The 21,573-nt window shown below is 41.6% G+C and overlaps 1 protein-coding gene across 3 annotated transcripts in view; it reads right to left on the bottom strand.

The window, feature by feature from the left end:
• Positions 1-21,573, bottom strand: part of DNAJC1 (DnaJ heat shock protein family (Hsp40) member C1) — a 119,022-nt gene that overhangs the window by 59,279 nt on the left and 38,170 nt on the right. The window contains exon 1 of one of the 3 annotated variants that reach the window (XM_053410427.1): positions 13,994-14,277. The exons of the other annotated variants lie outside the window; for them this stretch is intronic. Coding sequence (XP_053266402.1) covers positions 13,994-14,167 — 174 coding nt within the window. The 5' untranslated portion in view covers positions 14,168-14,277. Of the gene's footprint in view, positions 1-13,993; positions 14,278-21,573 lie in introns of those variants that run through there. 3 annotated transcript variants of the gene reach the window in all.

The raw sequence follows: 21,573 nt of genomic DNA, 5'->3' as shown, positions 1-21,573 counted from the left end.
AATCTCTCTGCGCACCCCAGGAATATATTTAGCAAACCACTGAACTCAGACCTAAGTCTTACCTATGCCTGTGATCTTGTTTTACTTCAGGCACAGATGTCCTCTGAGCTCAACACCTGGGTCCCAGGTCTTCTACAGCCTAAACACACATTGTTTTCGGTAGTCCTTTAGCCTGCACCAAGTTATACGTTTCACAACTCAGCGTTATTTCTCCCCTTTTAGTTCAGAACTCTTATTTCTCTAAATTGGGTGTGTTAGAATGTGGCATGTGTCTATCAGTCCTCATTTTAACACAATACACACAATAATTGAACATGGCTTGCATTTTGGAAACACATATTTAAAGAAAAATGAGCAAGACATACATTGTAAGAATACTAAGTAAGTAATTTCTGGAAACTGCTTTATTACATCAAACCCACAGCACAAATCTATTGACTGAATGTGTTTCTAGGTTTCGTCCAAGCAGCTAATACATTCACCAGATACGAAGCATGGGGCCCTCTGTACCCAAGAACACTTGTACATCTCTCCATGCTCCTGGGCTCACAAAGCCTCCAAGTCTGATGAAAGAAAACACACAAGCCCGTTCTCTCTTTTTTAAAAAAAGAAAAGTATCTAGGAGGCTTCTCCACTTAAGCAGAATTTCCCAAATAACTGAGAGATGAAGATAAATGGCTTCCCAAGAGACATGTACGAAAAAAGAACTACTCTCTCCCAACTAGCCATTTTAACTCCATCCTTTTTCTCTGACAACATCCAAGGATAGCCAACGAGAATGTGGGCACTGCAACTATGAAATGCAAATACTAGAACCACTGTCCCAGTTCAGAACTGCATTGGAGAAGAGCACTAAAATAACATGGTGGAGGAGCATCACGCACACATAACTTCCTTAATAATGGCAATATTCTATACAGAGATTTTTCAAGTGTTTGCAATGCTTCACCTGTAAGGATTATAACCAGATGGTACAAAACCCTGCGAGGAATGTCTGTGTTTTCATCATATCACAGATGGGTGACTGAGAATGGACTGAAGCCTGAGGGGAAGTTTGGCTTACCTAAGAAGATATGGCAAGTTAATGGCAGAGAGGAGATTCAAACCAAAGACTTCCTGACTTGTAGCTCAGTCCCCTCGCCTCTAGTAGCATTCACACAAACACCCAAGCTCCTTTCATTAAACTTAAAAAACAAAAAAACACACCAGTGAACATAGTAGCTGTAGTTCAGCGGAGTTCATCTATAATATACAGAAGAGAAAGTGGTTATGCAAGCCAGGAGAATGACTGTTTTGTTCCCTTTCATAAAAACACCCACCCACCTAGGTCCTTCATCACAAATCGTACCAGTAGCTCCCTATCTCCACACAGATTTCCCAAATTACGGAGTTAGGGGGTTGAAAGTAGTGTCAGATTTCTAAAAAAAAAAAAGTTACCAACACTTCCGTACAGTCCATGCTTTCATTTGATGGGTGATTTATTTGGTACCTTAGCAGGCTGATTCTCTCCCACACTGCAGAGGTAACATGTAAATTTCCACCCACATTTTGCCATATTCTACCGGCTGTAGTTATGCCAGCAAATGCTAACACCAGTGTAGCCATATAGCACAGCAACATTTTTATTAGGCCAACTCTGGGTACAGTCACTTATTTCTTGTCAGGTCTAAGTGCCGTTTCCTAAAGTCAGTGACAGATAGGAAAATCTATTTTTTCCAGGAAAGCTTTTCCAGCCAATTATTGGCAAGGCTGTTAAAGTCTGGCTCTGATAATTGCTGCTTGATCTTTTGCTGCTCCACTTGTTTTCCTGCTGTTGATTTTATTTTTATGTACTCTTTTAATCAGTTTTCCAATCCGTACATGACTTTGAATTATTTTTTTACAAAACAGAAAACCAGTCTATATGTTTTAGCTTTCTATACTTGCACAACCAGTTCTGTTACACATTACATACACACACACACACACACACACACACACACACCGAAGCTAGTGCTACCCATTCCACCACTAAATTTAGCACCACCAAGTATTTCATGGTCATAAATCTCTGAACAGTTTTGATTTAGGGTGACAATTTATACAGCATCAGCTAAGCAAGTAGTATTGTGATCTTCTTTCACAAAGTTGTTACACATGGGCTGAAATAGCCTGCAGGGCAACCCAGGAAACAGCCAAAAGCCCACTATAAATTAAAATTAGTTACATGCTCTTCTTAAAGAATGCAACTTTTCCAGAAAGAGCATTGGAATAAAATTGACTAGTGAAGACAGGTGCAGAAAGCAAGAGAAGAGGCACTCCACTTCATGACTGGAATTCATATTCTGATACAGCATTTTACTTACAATTATGAGTTTAAATAGCACTGACTGCTTCAGTGTTTCACACCAGTCTAAAACATTATGTCATTCTTGGAGTAATAGCTACCATAGTCTCATCTTTGGGTTTTGTTATGTATTTTGTGTTTCCATTTTGCATTTTTATGTTGCAAACTGCCTTGTGATCTTTCATAAAAGTAATAAATAAATAAAATCTTCTGGATGATGCAATTCCTTTGTTGGCATGGACCAACATCCATGGAGACTCGCAAAGCCAATGGAACTCAATAATTCTCCGAGTATTATTTCTTGTTGCCAAAAACTGTAACAATCATTCTTGCCTTACTATCAGGATGCAAAGTTGACTACTGCTGCAACAGAGCAGCCTTCCCCAACCTAGTACCTATCAGTTGTTCAAGACTACAATTCCCATAATCTCTGACCACCAGCCATCCTGCCTTGGTCTGGTAGGAGCTATGGCACAAAACATCCTGAGGGAACCACGGTGGGGAAGACTGCGGAAAGGCTCTCAAATATCACACAAAGCCAATGCTTGGGGGCTTCTGTTTGCTAACACACTCTTCCACATTACCTAATATCACTGACCTAGCAGCGTTTCCCAAATATTTTGCTATTTGAGGGGTGTAGCTCAGGAGGGTGTTTGGCTTGGGGAGTGTCCTGAGGCCAGATAAACCCTCCTTGATTGTTTTCCTCTGTGCCATTGTACTCCAGTAACACTTCTTGTTTGCTTGATATGAAGAAACTCATCTACTGTAGAAAGGTAAAACCCACATTTTAAAAATGCAAAAGGAGTTAACATTTTCCTAAAGCATTAAGCAAATTTTCCCTTGCAGTCACCAACTTTTATTCATCCAATGCCTTTTAGTACAGTACTCAAGGATGTGGAGCTGAAAGTTTTCCAGTGCTTTATTTTTCCACAAAAACTTTCAATATCATATGTTCGTTAGTAACAATGAATGGATGTCAAATGGAATTAGGCATGCTTTGCAGTTTCAAAGCTTTTAGTACAACAAACATGTTAAACTAGATCGTTCTCTAGGGTATCAGATAAAGGTTCCCATTAATACTCCTAATATTTCCCTAAAATTACCCTAGTTCATATAGAAAACTTTTCCCCAAAACCCATGTCACTGACAGCTCCTAAACTAACGAATCCTTTCATTGCCTTCCCTCACAAAATAATTCAGGGAGGAAAAACCATCAATTAAATAGATAGCTATCTAATGACACACTTTGATGATTTTTCAGCTGTTAAGAATGGCTCTAAAACAGATTTTGTGCATTGGAGACTACGCATAGTTTTGAGTTTAGAACAGTCATATATTGAGGCAATACCTTCCCCCATAAGTATATTTCCACGCCAGGAACTAGCACAGATCACCTTTTGATGGAACAGGAGTGGGAAACCTCAGGTCCTCCATTCTGGCTCCCAAGGCCCCTATTCAGGCCATGTCCCTAGTCACAAGCCTTCATGAGTCCTGCCCCTCCCCTTCGCTAGGCTGAAATGCATCACTGAACTGGGATGACACCTCTTTCTTTCTTTCATGGCTAGATGTAGGATGGAGAGAGGTGGAGGGGAACAGAAACCTCTGACTTTTGAGAGGTTGGAATATAACCTACTGTACAAAAGGCCAGAGCCTATTCTCACCCTGTGATAATAGGTGGAAACTGCCAGTTGACAGCCACCAAAGAAAGGGCTCTTTTGGTGGTGGCCCCCAAGTTACAGAAGAAGAAAAGAAAAGCAGTGAGCCTCAAAGTAATACAGGGGGAGGGAGCAGAACTTTTACAAAGTAGTAAGATGCCCCTGGATTTTCCATGGAAATGATCGTCAGAGCCACAATAATTCAATTTACTGAGTATTTCCAGAAATGCAACATCTCTCCTTATAATTTGGACATTTAACCACTTGAATCTACCTACCTTGCTCTTATCTCTCTCCCTCATCACCCCCCCAATCCCATGACCTGGTGAGGCTTTAGAGACCGGCTTATTTAGACAAGCTTTTTATTGGTCAACATATCTACTTGGCTTTATTAGCTGTTGCATGTACTCTTCCTGCTTATTATATCCTTCAGTTAGTTTTATCTTTGCTCTGCGCCTTAGGAGTTTATACTGAAAGGCAGACTAAGTACGCAGCTTCTAGGTGAGCAAACAGCTTTTATCATTACAGCACACATTCTACATACATGAAGAAGAGAAATTAAGTTTGATACAAGTTTTAAAAGCAGACTATGTAGCATTCCCCTGAAGGAGGCTTGGCAATCTCTCTTCCCCCCTTTAGGAAGTGCTGAAGCTCCATCTAGAGGCTTCTGCTCCACTACTGTCACTTGCAAAATCGCCTGGAAATGGAAATAATATCAAAGTGTCAGAAACTTCCTTTGTACCTCCCATTTTGTTATTCATAATAGCATCCTGCCCTGAACCTTTCCTGGCAACATTAGCTCCTTCACTGCCATCAAGTGGTAAGAAGCCAAAACTGAAGGGTTTTTTTGTTTTGTTTTTTAAAATGACATCTCCTTTAAAGTGTCAGGGCAGGTTGGTCAGGCTAATACAGATGTATAAGAACACTGTTTACAGATGAAGTATAACTACCTGTTACCAGTTCTTAAATAACATATTAAAACGTATGAGCTGTGTCCCATCAGGAAACCCAAACAGGCCACAAACAGAAGCGTTATCCATGAAATGACACATTATGTTAAGAAATATAACGACACAAGTTATATCTCTCAGCTACAAGTAACTTTATTGCTAAACAAAATATACATTATATTCTCAAGATATATATATTTTATTCAATATATTTTTTTAAAAAAATCTTAAGGTAGCTAGAAATGTGTGGTTCTGTGAACTACACAAACACGTTTATCCTTCTTCGAAGGAAGGTCATTTTAGTTAACTATGCTCCCCCACCTGACATATCCTTTTCACAGACATTTGGGATCATGCTGCTGCTTCGTTTCCTTTCCCCACCTACCCTTTAGAGCCAGTATGATTTCAGCTCAAAGGCACTTCTTTCCTGCCCAACCAGAGAAGCAAAATTGAGACTGGCAGGTAGGAAGTTTAAATGCAAACCCTCCAAGTAAACTCTTGTTTTAAATCCCAGCTGTTCCACTTGCATGGCCAGCTAGACAGGTAAAGCTGCATGGATTAAATGGCAGTGTTTGCTGGAAGGGTTTGGATTTGTCAGGCACTAGGGAACAACATATTGGGATAAGCTGGCCCTGTACTGGAATGGGCTTCCAACCAAAGATGGAAACAGACGGATGGTGCTTATAATATTAAAAATATTGCAGAGCATATTTTAAACTGACTTCTGGGGGAATGGGGAGAGCCGAAAACAGCAATGAAGCATCCTATTTGGGATACAGATGCCTAGGTGAATAAGTTTCCAATCATCCAAATGGGGTCCATGTAGAAACAAGGAGCAAGTCCACAGTAAGACAGATCACTACTTTAATGCAGATGTTTCTTCTTTGGTTACCTATCCCAAGATAGCCAACATGGTGCCCTCCATATGCTGTTGGACTACTACTCCCATCAACCTGTCCATGATGGGAGCTATAGCCCAATAACAGGAGGGCATCATGTTGGCTACCCCAATCTACACATATCCCTTTTCAAATATTCTAAACTGTATTTTAAATATTGGCAATTCTTGGGGGCCAAAATTTAATCCAAAAGTCTACAAAGTCAAAAGTACACTGCAGCTTAGTAATGTGAAACGCCCCCCCCACCGAATTAGGGATCCATTGTGTCAAGAGCCAGAAAGAAAAATCTCATCAATGCTACTCAGGTAAGAGGAATACTGAATTGGAAATCATCTAGTCTGTTGGAAATAGTAGTTTTGGTAACACAAACAGCTAGAGAAAGAAAGTTTCCTGTGCCACTTAAGATGAGGGCTTCAACAGTTAAATGGGTAGGAACAAACTGCCAAGTTTACCCTGGTGGAAATTTTGGAATAGCAGAATTCACTAAGGACATATCCAATAGCCGACTTAGGTGTGCATGCCCAGAACCCTCTTAGAAATGCAGCAATTGGGTTCATCAGCTGTTCTGAAGAAATGAGGAAGTAAATCCACTCCCTTCCTCTCCCAACTGGGGCAGATACAGTACTAGTCTATTTCTCACCTTGTTTCTTAGCAAGTCTTCTGGAGCAACAAAATTACAAGTCTGAAACTACCCTTCAAATTGACAAATAGAGTTTCCATTCATGATAGACATTATTTGTATTAAAAATGCATTTTGATAAATGGAAAAGTTTCCATGGGGAGAATATATAAAGGAAAAAGGAATTCATTTTACCCCATATCACTGATCTCCACTTTATATCCTAATGGCCAGTTAAAACAAAGATAATCCAAGACTCACCATAAAAAGATGGAAAAATACAGGAAATATAAACTTCTCCCTATGCTAATAATTAGTACAGGGCAACTTTTAGACTAAAGGTGACCCGGGAAAAATTGCCAACAAAAGCAAGCCTCATTCCCGAGTTGCCACCCTGGCTGTGACTTCGCAGTTTAGAGCCTGCTTCATGCCCACAGGATAGGGGAGGCATAATCACACAAGGGTGGAATTAATCATGCAGGCAGTTACTAGGCAACCACTCACATGTGCACTATTGCTTTCCATCATAACCCCAAAGCAGTAGTTCTTTCACACAGCTAATTGGAGGAATTCACAGGCATTGGATGCTACAAATCCCACCAAAGACTATTAAACATATATAGAATATATAGAACCAGCAATGCTGTGGTTAGCAAAAGCAGGTGTGTGTTTGGTTTTGCAACCAATGGACAGACATGCAGTGCAAGAATAATGATGCACACAAGTCTACATATTTCTCTATCAAGCTAGAAAGCCAATAAAGCTTTGCATTACAGAGAACAAAGCAAAGCTTGCATCAGTTGCAGTAGCAGCTAGCAGAACAAGGCACTGGAATAGCCATGGGTAAAGAGGGCACACTAGGTCAGAAGATTACACCTAGGCTGCGACCCTGACATGTAGGGCATAATTCAGAAAGATGCAGGGAGGATTTGGAAAGAATGGAAGTCATGCTTACCTTGAACTGACAGCAAGCCAGCATTAGTGCTTTAAGAAAGATATGACAAATCTCCCTGGATTTGTCATATCTTTCTCAGAGAGAGAACACACGTTGAGTCGTCAGGAGCAGACAAGGCAACTGATTCTGTGTATGCTGTCATTGGACAAGGATAAGTTGAATGTGCAGCTGTTAACCTACTCAGGTCTACAAAGCTGCCTGATACAACTGAGATCAGGCAAAACTATCCACCACCACCCCACCCCCTGTCCCATCTAGAGCGAAGTCTGCACTACAAGGCCAAACACTGGCAAGATCACTAGCAGATCTAAGGGAAACAAGAAAAGATCTTGGCAGACAAAATGTTAGAATCAAATGAAATCAGTAGCATGCTTACAGGAGTACTTCACAATGTCTACTAGACTGACATTCTCAAAAAGCAGCAATTGATTACACACCAAATATTAGGCAACTTCACATTTGGTCATGGGTGTAGAAGAGTGAGCTTAATTTAAGCCTTCCCTTGTTCACGCTATCTGGCCTCTACCACTTATCCAAGTCAACCAAGTCAAATGACCAGGGACAGTATACCCAGAACAAGAAATGTACAGCTAAATACAAAAGGTGATAGCTCTGCACAAAATAGCCTATGACGAAAGGTTTTTAAAGAAAGAAAATTAAATCTTCCTTCAACAGGAATCACCCTTCCCACCATTGTGTTATATAACACAACACTTTTTCAGTTACAGATAAAATGCTGCATTGTTTTTACTATTTCAGTTCGAATTGTGCACTTCACAAAGGATTCTCTTCCACATTAAGAATTATCAGACATTCACAAAAACATCCTAAAGCAGAGCTCCAAGGCAATTTAAAACTTCTTCTATGGAAATGGTCAACATGTCTAAGAACTAGGACTGGCATAGACCAGGGAGCTAGCCAGAACATTTTCACAAACGTGGAATGTGGAAAACAAAACTTAAGATCTTCCTCCATGCCTCAAGGAGGAGAGCTAAGACTTCATACAATGTAAACATCAGCTGGAGACCAAGGAAGTTATGACTAATTGGTACTTATGTCTAGGTTTGCTTAAAGGTTATTCAGTATCCTCAAGAACCGCTTGAACTTCTGTTGATTGAGTTCCAATAAGAACTCGGTGTTTTTCCATTGCAAAAAAGAAAAGAATATATATTAATTCTTTAAGAAATTACTTTACATATGCTGGTAAGAAGAACTATCATCTTTAAGCCTCCAGTTATGAAGTGGATTTTTTAAAAACTACTGTCCCATATACAGATTTTTCTTTAATCTATTGCAGATCTGTTTAGGGGCTTCTTGTCATAAGGTTATTAAGTGCTCTGAATGAGCTATTAAAATGTCAGTTCTATGTGAAAATTAGAAAGGAAGCCATTGAGGAGTTGCTATAGCTACAGACCAAGCAGATGTCATCATCAGGTTCTGAAAAAGTTATTCAGGTCTAAACAATACAACATCTGCATTGTCCTTGAAAACTGACTGGTTTTATTGTTTTGTATTCTTCATATAGAAAATGTGCTTGGTCAAGTTTTAGAAGTTGCATTTCAGCTCACACGTAGTTTAAATGTACATCCAGGTAACAGAACTACTTCACAGGTTAATTTTCTAAAGGTGCAGCAGTTATCCTCCATTTATTCATATTCTAGCAGAAGGGCTAACAATAAATTAGTTTGTTCAAAATAAATCATTTTTAAAGAGAGAGAAAGAGAGAGAGAGTGTATAGGATTTAGATCAAACTACTGTATTTTTCGCCCTATACGACGCACTTTTCCCCCTCCAAAAATGAAGGGGAAATGTGTGTGCGTCCTATGGGGCGAATGCAGGCTTTCGCTGAAGCCTGGAGAGCGAGAGGGGTCGGTGCGCACCAACCCCTCTTGCTCTCCAGGCTTCGCGGACCTCTCCGCAAGCAGCGGGAGCCCGTCGCTGGGCTCCCGCCGCTTGCGGAGAGTTGCCTGCATGCTGAAGCCTGCGCGTGCTGAGCTCAGCACGTCCAGGCTTCGCGCACCTCTCAGCAAGCAGCGGGAACCGGCGCTGGGCTCCCACGGCTTGCAGAGAGCTGCCTGTTTGGGGGCTGGGGTCGGGAGAAGCTCGGGCTTCCCCCACCCCAGCCCTGCGCCTGGGGGGAAAATAATTTTCCCCCCTTTATTTCCCCCCCTAAAAACTAGGTTGCCTTATGGGACGGTGCGTCCTATAGGGCGAGAAATACAGTATTTGTTTCTACTGAAATGCTTGTCATTATAATGAGCAATGGAATGCATGGGAAAGAGGCCTGTATATTGAAGAACCCACAGGTGCAGCATATTTCTGTGCAGAAAGACACATCAAGCCACAGGGCCATAAACTAGGTAAGGTTTGTCCTCAAGCACAGCACTTTATTTTTCTCCCCTATGAATGAAGAGCAGTCATTCATTTATATAAGAGAAAGTAAATGGGTTTACTCAGATGCTGCTGCTCAGGTGATGGATGACCTTGTGTCTGGAGTGAAAGATGCCTCTATTCCACCCTCAACCATGTCCCAGTCTGAATGGGAGCCACTGAGAACTGAGCCAGCCCTTATTTGCATAGCTTAGAAGGGGAAATATCCAGTTCTTAGAACGGCCAGGCCAAGCAGCTACTTCCTGAATAAAAAAGCAAATAATATGCCTCAAGTCTCTCTTGGGGCAAGTAGTACCTTATCCCTTATCTCATACTTTGTTCTGTTAACCACTGATGATCTGTGAGCTCGATTCAGGTAGTCCATGGAAAGACTGTGGAACAGACAATAATACTTGTACTATTTTTCTGATGACAGAGTTCAAGGCTCTTTCGACCAGGGCCAAATTATCAAACAGGCAAAATGGCCCAGCCATCGTATGGTGCTGGATTTGACAATGATGCCGAAAGGCTATTTTTCTTCATATTTAATCCAGAAATGAACTGTGATGACCCCCCATTTCCCCACAAATTAGAATCACCATACTACACTAATGGATTGCATTTTGCCCTGTGTATGCATTGGAATCTTTAAAACAGCCTTCCCCAACCTATTTCAGCTTGCATCAGCTTTGGCTGGTGGAACAGCTGCACTCATATCTGGACAGGGACAAGCCAGCTACCATTGTCTATGCTCTGGTAATCTCTAGGTTAGATTAAATCTCTAGGTTAGATAATACTGCAACTGTGTTATACATAGGGATGCCTCATAAAATGGTTCAGAAACTTCAGCTGGTGCAGAATTTGGTGGCCAAGTTATTCACTGGGGCAAGATTGTTTGAGCATATTACACCAATCTTGGCCTGACTGCACAGGCTAACAATTAGTTTCCAGGCCCAATTCAAAGTGCTGGTTTTGACCTATAAAGCCTTAAACGGCTTGGGACTGCAATACCTAAAGGACCACCTCTTTCCATATGAACCCACCCAGACACTTGAGAGGCCCTTCTTGCGGGTGGCAACACAGAAACAGGCCTTTTTTGCACTGACTCCCCATTTGTGGAAAGCTCTTCCCAGGGAGAATCAACTGGTGGCTTCATTACATGCCTTTAGGTGCCAGCCAAAAATATTCCTCTTCACCCAGGCCTTTGGCTGATTAACAACCAAATCCCTTTTAAATGTACTGTGGGAGAGGGGAATTTGTTTTCTGTTATCTTTGAATTATGTATTTTATGGTTGGTTTTCATGTTGTAATTTTATGTTGTGAACTATCCTGAGATATACAGATGAAGGGGGGGTATACAAATTTAGTATATAGTAGTAGTAATAATTTAGTCATGCTGGCCACATGACCCGGAAGCTGTACGCCGGCTCCCTCGGCCAATAAAGCGAGATGAGCGCCGCAACCCCAGAGTCGGCCACGACTGGACCTAATGGTCAGGGATCCCTCTACCTCTCTACCTCTAGTAGTAATAATAATAACAATAATAGTGCCACTCAACAAGTTGCACAGCTCCCCAAATAGGTGATAATATTGGCTAAGGCTGACAGAAGTTATAGTACAAACCATCTAGAAGGCACCTTGTTGGGCAAGACAGCTCTAAAGTCTTATTTTTTAAATGACAGGCTGACTGTGATTGATTATCAGTTAAACATCTGGCTAGTTCATATGACAACACTGAAGTAGGTCAAGGACTTTGAGAACTTAAAGAACTTAAAGAAGAACGGACAGATCCAGGGACAGTCCACAAATATACTGGCATATTCCTACTTCTTTTTCTTAATGGTGACATGGACCATTCATAACGTAAAAATATTCCTCACAACTGTGAGCAGGGTGGTGGGGTGGGGTAAGCAGAGGCAAGTAGCAATAAGTAACTGTTCACTGCTGCTGTTCAGGCTGCACAGAAAAAACATTTTGGTTCCTGAAATTCATTCTGATTGTGCAATGATAAAATATAACTGATAGAATTCTACAGGATGTGGTATTTGTGTGTGAAAACAGTCAAGATCCAATGATCCTCAAGCATGCACCTAGGCAATTATGTGGGCTTCTACAAGTTCCCGTTCCAACTGCAAGTTCTCAGGCTTCAACAAATGCTGTTCAGGGGAGAGCCCTTTTAAGATCAGTTGGAGTGACAGAGGAAGAAGCATGGCTCTTTGGATCTGCCACCATGTTTTAAATATATAAAAAGTTCTCTAGTTAAGTATTCATCATTATATTCACTCTCATTGGACTTACTCTGCAAGAAGGGTTGGTTATCAATCTGCAAAACATAATTCATAGTAACTGAACCAGCCAGTGTGGTGTAGTGGTTAAGAGCGGTAGTCTCGTAATCTGAGGAACAGGGTTCGCGTCTCCGCTCTTCCAAATGCAGCTGCTGAGTGACCTTGAGCCAGTCACACTTCTTTGAAGTCTCTCAGCCCCACTCACCTCACAGAGTGTTTGCTGTGGGGGAGGAAGGGACAGGAGAATGTTAGCCGCTTTGAGACTCCTTAAAGGGGGTGAAAGGCGGGATATCAAATCCAAACTCCTCTTCTTCTTCTTCATTTTACATTAACGTCTGAATCAGAACTGAACATGATGATTAGATTCGGTTCAGAGTTAGGTTTAGGTCTCAACTATGCCAGTTTCAAATTGAAATTATACCACACACTTCAAGGAAAATTTGATTCTCAAGCAAAGTAGCTACTTCTGTCCAAACATCAGGAGCAGAAATAAGCTGAGCCACCTGCTGACTAGGTTCTGCCAGATCTGCTACATCAGACTTTATTTAAAAAACAAAACGTAAGATCCATTCAAATCTGTTTCAGAATAGTTAACCTGATCTTTTACAATACTGTTTAGCTGGACACTATTTCCTAATACAAACTTAAGATAACTTTTAAGTTTCCCTAGTAGCTGCTCAATAGCAGCCACACATACAATGCATTTATTTATTTATTTATTTATTTATTTCATTTCATTTACCGTATATCCTGCTTTTTAATCCAATGGATTCACAAGTTAGTACACAATCAAGATAAACAACTATAAGTAAACCAAAAACAGCAGCAAAACTACCAAATAAAATAAGTATCAATAAAATCTGTGCCACAAACACAGCAGCAACATCTTGCTGTTGATTAAAAACTAAAGGTAAAGAAAATCAATTTTAACCCACAGCTAAGATGTTAAAAGGAAGGGTGGCAGACAGGCCTTTCTGAGGAGGGAACTCTAAGGATGGGATACCATTCCTATGCCCAGTTGCCACCAGACAAAACTCCAAAGACAGGGACACACAGTGACAGGCCTCCGGAGGCAATGTTAATGAACAGACAATTAGAATATTGGGAGCAGCCCATTCTTCAGAATGTTAGATGGAAATAGCGAGAAAATAAGCATGCATCACATGGCTTCCTCCACAAACTGAAGGGAAACGTGTAAGTTTTCCCTCATAAATCTGGACAGGTTTAGGGTGCAAAAAAGTCTCCAAAAAAAGGAAAATAGGCCACTTCCATAAAAGCAGTGGGGTGGGGGAGAACAGAATATGTTTGCAGGTTTGGTGGCCTAGATTTGAAAGAAAAGGGGAAGTCTCCTACAGGGGTTGGGGGTGAAAAGAAGCGAGATAAGAAGGGGCAACTACATTTTAACATAAAGGTGGAAGGAAGGAGGAAAGAGCACAATGGAGCCTACAGGATCCAAACACAGAACACTGCACCTTTAGAAGAGGTCTGGATGGGAAATATCCAAATATCAAAAAAGGAGAATAAATGGGGGGGGGGGGGAGAAGAAGAGGTCAAGGGACAGCTGGGTTTCCTCGCCACAGGGAGAAACGGTGGTGAGTGGGCAACAAATAAGCTGCAAGAGGTAGAAGAGGCAGCACTGCATACTTTTCAAACACACGCACACAACTTTATAACCCACACTATAGACCTGCTTCACAAACCTTCCCCCAGATACGCGGAACCAGGCAGCAGCAGCAGCCCCGTGAAGTTTATCTGCACATGCTCAGGAGCCCTCTGGTCCCGGCTCTCGGCCGCCCCAACCGCTCCGGGCCCGAGCCCCGGGTTTCAGGGGAGGTCGCAGCCGGGCCCAGCCGGAAGGGAAGCAGGAACGGCGGGCCGGGCCGGACCCCGCGCCCGCCCGGGGGGGGTCTCCTCCTGGCGCTGCCTCCCCTCACCTGCTCAACTCCCAGGAAGACGTAGAAGTTTTGCGGAACCTCCTCCACCAGGTCGAAGAGCTCCAAGTCTCCGCTCTCCCAAGCCAAGGCGGGCTGCGCGAGCAGGAGGAGCGCGAGCAGCGGTAGCAGGGGCCGCCGGCGCAGCCCCGCCGAGGGTCGCGCGGAGCAGCCCATGGGGCCGAGCAGCTGGCCTCCTCAGTAGGGCTCTCCTCAGCGCAGCCGCTTGCGGCAGGACCCGGCAGACGTGGCCGGGCAGGACACTGGCCTCCCACTGCGCATGCTCCAGCGTCCGCGCCGGTTCCGCCCCTCCCCCTGCGAATCCCACGGGGGGAAGAGCAGGGCCTCCGCCAATCGCCGCCCACCGCACCTCTGTCGTCACAACGCCTAGCAACCGGCCGATGCCGGGAGGCTTGTGTTTTGGGAAGGCCTGGAAGAAAAGAAGCATCCAGCCAGGCCGAGGGAGGCTGCGAGGGGAGGGCAGTTGCCAGCCGCCCTCACATCCGAAGGAAAACGAGGCCTCTCTCGCGCTAGAAACAAAACAGGATGCTTCTCAACGGCACACAGCCACCCATAAGCGCCCACAAAAAAGCCTCCCGCGCGCTTGTTGCGAAACTTTTTCAGACAGCGTGACAGGAGAGCCTGCAAAAGAGCCGTGTCAAGGAGGCGTGGATTCACACGTTAGCTCAAGACACGGAACTCGCTGGGTGAATCTTAGGTTCGGTCCGCTAGTCCTACACTCCCTAGGTTGCTGCGGGGATACGAATGGGATAATCGTTCGAATATAGCAGCAGAGTTTACTGTGTATTAGTTCAGCAAAGGCCTCAGAGAGAGAGAGAGAAGGAAATTATATTCCAAATGATGATTCAAGCTTTGTCGCTTTCACGGATTTGTCATAGATGAATCTTAAAAAGTGCCTCTCTACACCAACAGATTTTGGGAAAGCATGAAGATTTTTGGGAAAGCATATGACGTTACACAAAGGAGACCTATTTCTGCCCACACAATCGTTTTACATAATGTGACTGTCACTAGGATGATCATTGCTGATTTGTTTTCAGTCCCTTTCCTTATCATTGTTAATACAGTACCGATTTTGCCATTTTTGCTGCTGCAGCACCTGTAGTTGATGCCTCAGTGAACTACTGTATCCGCTACGACCCCAAGATCTTTTGCACCACAGTCACAGTACCAGTCTATCAGTGTAGATGTGCATAATATTAGACATGTTAAGTCAGTAATGCTCTGCCCACCTTCACTTTTTTGCAAACAGTTACTAAGCTTGTGGTGGTTAATTTGTTTTAAACTGTTTTTAATGCTGTATTTTAAATTGTTGTGATTTACCCTGGAAATGTGTTCACTTTTAATTCCTTTGTGTAGAGTGGGACAAAAACATTTTCACCTTGCACCTAAATGAGGACATCAGTGTCATTTGTGATGGAGTTCCATAACCTCAAATATAAATATTTAGCCACACTTCTCAAAGGAATTTAAAATGAGTATAAAGCTCCAAACACTACTGTAAATCTACCTCAACAAAAATTAGTAAATCAATTATTATCAGCTAAAACTCATTCTCAGGTGGTACTTAATCACTGTCAGGCTTCACTACATGAATGCTAAATACGTATTTTAAAAGGCTGCCAGATATTCAGACAAAACCAAGAATGGATTGTGTGGTGCAGTGTTCATAGCCATAAAGCACCTAATTGTGATTGCTCTTCTTGTTGTTGTTATTACCAACAATTACTACTGCATGGTACAATAAAAGCAGGTTCTGCCCACAATCTAAAAATTAATAGACCAAACTGTGCCTTATGGCTTTTCAATCACCACTCACTTCCCTTATTTTATCAGGAGTTATTGATCCATAAAGTTGTGGAGTGGGATGGGCCATCATTTCATACATGCTTTAGAAGTAGGATCTAATCAAAGATACATCTGTAGAAACTAGTTTTTGTTTTGTTTGATGTATTAAATATCTAATTGGGCTGGTACAGTCTAAATCCAGTATTTTAAATATAACCAGTATGATGTTCTGCAGTAAAAGCCCATTAGAATTAAAACTGCGGTCTCCCCTGCATTTCTTAAAGTGTATTTTATGAAAAGCAGCCACAGCAGCTTTGAAGTCTGCCACGGGAGTGTTGGTGTATGTGTGATCTTAAATCTTTGCCCTCTGCGATTTTCCCCACACGCCAAATTATCTTTCCTATGCTACTTTTCCAGTCACAGGAAGAAAAGATTCTGATCAAATTCACATCCTCCCGTGATAGCTTTTCATTACATCCATTTGCTGTGTAACGATGAGTAATCATAAGACTATCTGAATCTGACAAAGCTCAGTTAAAGGGAGACAATATATCTTTTAAATCTGGATTATAATGTTATCAACAAATATTTGTAACAGAAATAGCTTTGAATTTCAATTATTAAGCCATTATATTACCATCGCATTCTAAACTTTTGTGGTAAAGATAAATATCCACCAATGAATACTTTTTAAAATATTGTCGATTAAATCACACTTAATAGTAATAATAATATCCCATAACAACCTCTTATGTTGGAAACTATGTTGGGCCATGCTGCTGGCTATTGAGGGGCAATGGGCAAACTTCATTATGAATTCCGCTGGCAACCTATGTGAAATAAATCCTAAAAGCGCAATCTACATGGCGCTTAGTTTTCTTTTTGATGGAACCTTTTGCGTGCAAATATTTTGAGCAATTCTGGAGCACATAGCAAACAGGCAACTCCTGTTTACAGTTATTGTATAATCAGATCTCTTAAGGATGAGTAATCAAAAACTTGGTCACCTCTGAGCATTCTTAAACAAGTTCTACGGCGCACACTGTTCATGCTGATTACCAAGAGGCAGGACAGTAGTTGGGTCTCATCATTGCCCCATGAAAATATTTCATAGAACACAACTATAGTAGTAGAAGTCTCAGGAGCTGCCTGGGTCACCCATCCAAACTAGCTGTTGCCCTCCTCCTGGACTGGAAGGGCTACAAAAGGCTTCCTGTTGAGGCTGAGACCTTGCTTGAGTAGCAAGCTCTTCCTAACTCTAATGTGGTTCTGTGCATATCACTGCATGTGACTCTCTGCTCCCCTCCAACAACTGCAAATAGTTCAGACTTGACAGGAAGATTGGTAATGGGGGTAAGCTGTCTTTCAGGGAAGCTTGTCCACAATGTACCAATGCTGACTTTTAACGAAGGAATTGCTGGCAGAAGTTCAAGGTCACCCAACACATTTTGAACACAACTGTTCTAGACTACAATCTACATACTACAGAACACATTGTTTGAAGTCTGGGACTTAAATAATAGCACACAAATAAGGTGCTTATTTACCCAAACAGGTAAGAGCTAGCCATTCTATTAATTTAAAATAATTGCCTGCGAAGAGCCTAGACTTAAATCCCACCCAAATGGCCAACATAATCCCATAATAATGCGATAATACATCAGCCAAAAGACTGTTGCTTCTACCTGTCTAAGGAGCTGATACCAAGCCTAGCTAGAGCAGGCCTGGTATCCGCTCCTGACATCCTTGGACAGCTGCCAAGGCCCAATGTCACAGAAGGAACCATCACTGCTGCCTGTCCTGGGCCTCCTTTAAACAAACACATTGGCCTGGTTTTCCACAATGCCTCAGACATGGTATCACTCTGGAGCATTGTGGGAAATTATAATGGCAGCCTCCAGTTACCTGATGTTCCTGTTGCCTTCTACCACAACAAGCTCAACCCACCAATACCCACCAACAGAAAAGGGCCCCCACAAGATTGATCTTTGCTTAAAGCAGGAGCTGGTTCTGAACTAGAGTACTCATTTCACCCCGCTACATTTCCAGCTTTTAAAGTAATCAAACCTTAAATTTCACTACTGTTTTCATGTAAGATTCATGGATATTTGCAGTATTATTATTTTTTTAAACCATTTGACCACAAGGGGGCAAGGAGAAATTTCTCTCAGCCATTCTCAGTTCACAACATAATTATTCTCTTAAAGGTTTTTTCCCCTTGCCATTAAGATGAAATATGGAGCAAGTTAAAATCATGAGGAGAACCTTTATGCCAACAACTTACCTCCTACCACTGTGCCTTCAATTCTAATGTGCAGTTGATATTGTCTTATTTTGTTGTCAGCTGCCTTGGAAGTTTTGACAAATTGAAGGGCAACCTACAAATGTCTTAAATAAATCCTAGGAGTAAACCCCATTGAACATACTGGGGTTTCCTTCAGAGCTAATATACAATTGGATTGTCTTGAAAATTATGTTAAGGATTAGAAACTGTGGTCCTCAAGGCATTTTGTGCTTATCCCAGTGAGGCGTGTGTGTCATTTCAGAAATGTTCTAGGCTAGAAAAGCCAACTAGAGAAATATAAAATACAACAGGGATCAATAAAAAGAAGATACTGCATCAGGAAGTCACATTTTTCCTGATTCTTGGTTGATCACAAGAAGCATGATCAGTGATTATGCTTCAAAGAAAGAAAATCTGATGTGGAACATTTGGTTCTGAATGAAAGCATCTAAAATTCTACTAGCAGCGTTTGTTAACTTCCAATATCCTTTTGCTCCCACCATTATTCATTTCAAGTGCCTTGCTCTCATTTTGTCCAATATGTTACCATAAAATATTGACCTGCATTGGATGTAGCACCATAGTGACTAAACCATAGTTTAGTGTTACATACAGAAGCCTGCTCTCCTCCCTCCTCTGGCTGCAGATTAGAAGCATCTGTTTCCATTTTAATTTAGTCACAGTCAATCGTTTCATTCAAACTAGGAAATGTAGTTAGTTTTAAATATGGTATATATTCAAACAGGTTAAGATCAGAAACCACAGTTTGAACTTGGCTTGTTTAGATAAACCATCATTTAAACTTACTAAGTTTGTTCCATTTTGGATGAAATAACAAATTGCAATTAATTTAAACTGGAAGCAAATGTTTCCAGTAATCTCCTCACAGCTATTTCAGATAAGTTAAAGATCACATAAGCCTGTACAGTGGTACCTCAGGTTAAGTACTTAATTCATTCTGGAGGTCCGTTCTTAACCTGAAACTGTTCTTAACCTGAAGCACCACTTTAGCTAATGGGGCCTCCTGCTGCCACCGCGCCGCCGGTGAACGATTTCTGTTCTCATCCTGAAGCAAAGTTCTTAACCTGAAGCACTATTTCTGGGTTAGCGGAGTCTGTAACCTGAAGCGTATGTAACCCGAGGTACCACTGTATCTCATTCATGTAACACTATGGTTTAGTGTTACATCAAAATACATCAATTTGTTTTCCTCCTCCCACAAACCAACTTTCTGTTTCTTTGTGCAGGGTAGATGGCTTCTAAGGTCCTTCCATCTCTATGATTTTATCACTTGCCCGACAGTTCAGTGTGATAGAGAGAATATCTGTCACTATCAAAAAACATACAGCAATAGGGAAATGAAGGAGAAGCTGTCCTACAGACTGCAGTGACTTGCTGGGTATATATAGCATAAGGAATCAGGCCATCTCTCAAGTACACTGATCCTGGGCTGCATAGGGTCTCTTATGTTAGTAGTAACACTTCAAACTTGACCCAGTAGCAGATTGCCAGTGCAAATCCCACAAGCAGTGTTATATACTGTCAGTAGCTTGCCCCCATAGGGAACCTGGTGACTACGTTCCGCACCACTTACAACCTCCAGACCAACCTCAAACATAACCCCACATGGAGTGCATTGCAGTCGTCCAGTGTGAAATTACCAACGCATGGACAACTGTGGTCAAGCAATCCCACTGAAACAACTTATAATAACGTTCATAACGTAGGATTGTCATATCTCCCCAAACCTGTGCCAATGGTTTTTTTGTGCAACAAACCTTAGCTTCATGCCACTACAAAGGAAATTCTGTTAACAGGAGAGTTTTGCTTTGCTTTTTAGGCAGTAAACAAAGATTGTAACTGCAGCACTAATTGTACATTTTGCTCTAATTGCAGTCAAGGAACAGTTATGGAAGAAGTTATGGAAAACTCTTGCAGTGGCAATCATTCCTGGCAGCTTTGCACTGCAAGAGCCCTTTCTCTCCCCATGAGCCAAAGCCAGGCAAAAGCCATGCCATGCATGATATCACCACATATTGTTAATGTTGTACTTGTCACAAAGCACGTTTTGTCGCTAACGCAAGTTGTACCATGAGTAGCATATGGCACAACAGAAGGATCAATAGCAAAGTGTCAGGCATTGGATAAAATAATTCAGCCAGGATATCAGCACGATGGGCCTTTTAGATACAAATTAGGTTACCCATTTGTGAAGTAATGAAAACATCAAAATCTGAGTGAACTAGTAAAAAAATTATTTGTCTTTCAGGTCTCCCTGTTCAAAACTTTATTATAAAGCATCGCATAATGTAGGCCTCATAATATATTGTTAGAACCTAATGTTTCAAAATAATTATCTGGACAGTAATGCTGTAGAAAGCTATGGAGATAGTTACACTGTCAATATTCTGCTACACTGCGCTATACAGAGATTCTTACTGTTTCGGCATTTAAGATTCCAATCTGATCAAAATAACTAATGGCACTGATTATTTAGTTCTCTTATTTTGTTGGTTTTCTCTAAAAAGCAAAGCAGGGGATTTATTTTAAGGGTTCTGTCTTTCCTGTTTATGAGGATCAAGTTATTAATCAACACCTTGTAAACATGGTTCAGATAAAACATCAACTGGTGGGCAAATACATATACAGTATACGAAAAGGGATCTGCAATCAGGAAAATGGAGGAAATAGGGGAGACACCATTGTATCCACATCTCATAACTTGATGTCCCTAGGGGAGAGATAGAAAACCTGTGGACCTCCAGATGCTCTTGCACTCCAGGGCTTTCTCCAGGAAGGCTCACCTGGTGCCATCATGACATGCTTTTATGCACCAGGCAAAACATTTCTTTTTCACCAGGCCTCTGAGCTATGTGCTTACAATAGTACAGAATTTAGTCCTACAATTGTCTTACAACACCTTCTTGTTCACATGCCATCAGGACTGCAAGGATACATACAGCAATATTTTTGGTAGCTGTGCCTCTCAACTATGGCATTCCTGCAAAACTAACAAAAGCCCAATCTTTTGGCCAAACTACACATTACATACAAGTGTGTGTCTCTGTTGTATTTGTTTTTAAATTAAAAGCAGCCTCAGAGGCCTGGAGCAAAGGAATAAGGGCGCTGGCATCCTAAAACTCTTTGCTCTCCTAGTGCGCATTTAGTATATAGAATGCCAACACCAACTACACAAGGGTAAATTTACAGGGATGAAAGCACACCTGTAAATTCGCTGGGGGAGGAAGCATCTTGAGGAAACAAAAAGAGACAAAAAAAACCCTTAAAACGGCAGCTTCCTGATGTGACTTTTTATTTAATTTTTAAAAAACTATTTTGATTTCATTACACACATTTGCATTAAACAGTGTTTATTTTGCAGTTTTATATCATGCCTTCCTTCTTGTTTTTTATTTCGAGCTGTACTCCCAATATGTTTTCACCTAAAAGTGTAAGGTGTGAATGTGACAAAGATTAATGTTTTCACACA

Source organism: Podarcis raffonei, chromosome 12, assembly GCF_027172205.1.
Source record: "Podarcis raffonei isolate rPodRaf1 chromosome 12, rPodRaf1.pri, whole genome shotgun sequence".
Taxonomy (NCBI): domain Eukaryota; kingdom Metazoa; phylum Chordata; class Lepidosauria; order Squamata; family Lacertidae; genus Podarcis; species Podarcis raffonei.
The sequence above is the reverse complement of the archived record's forward strand: the minus strand, read 5'-3'. Positions and strand labels throughout refer to the sequence as shown.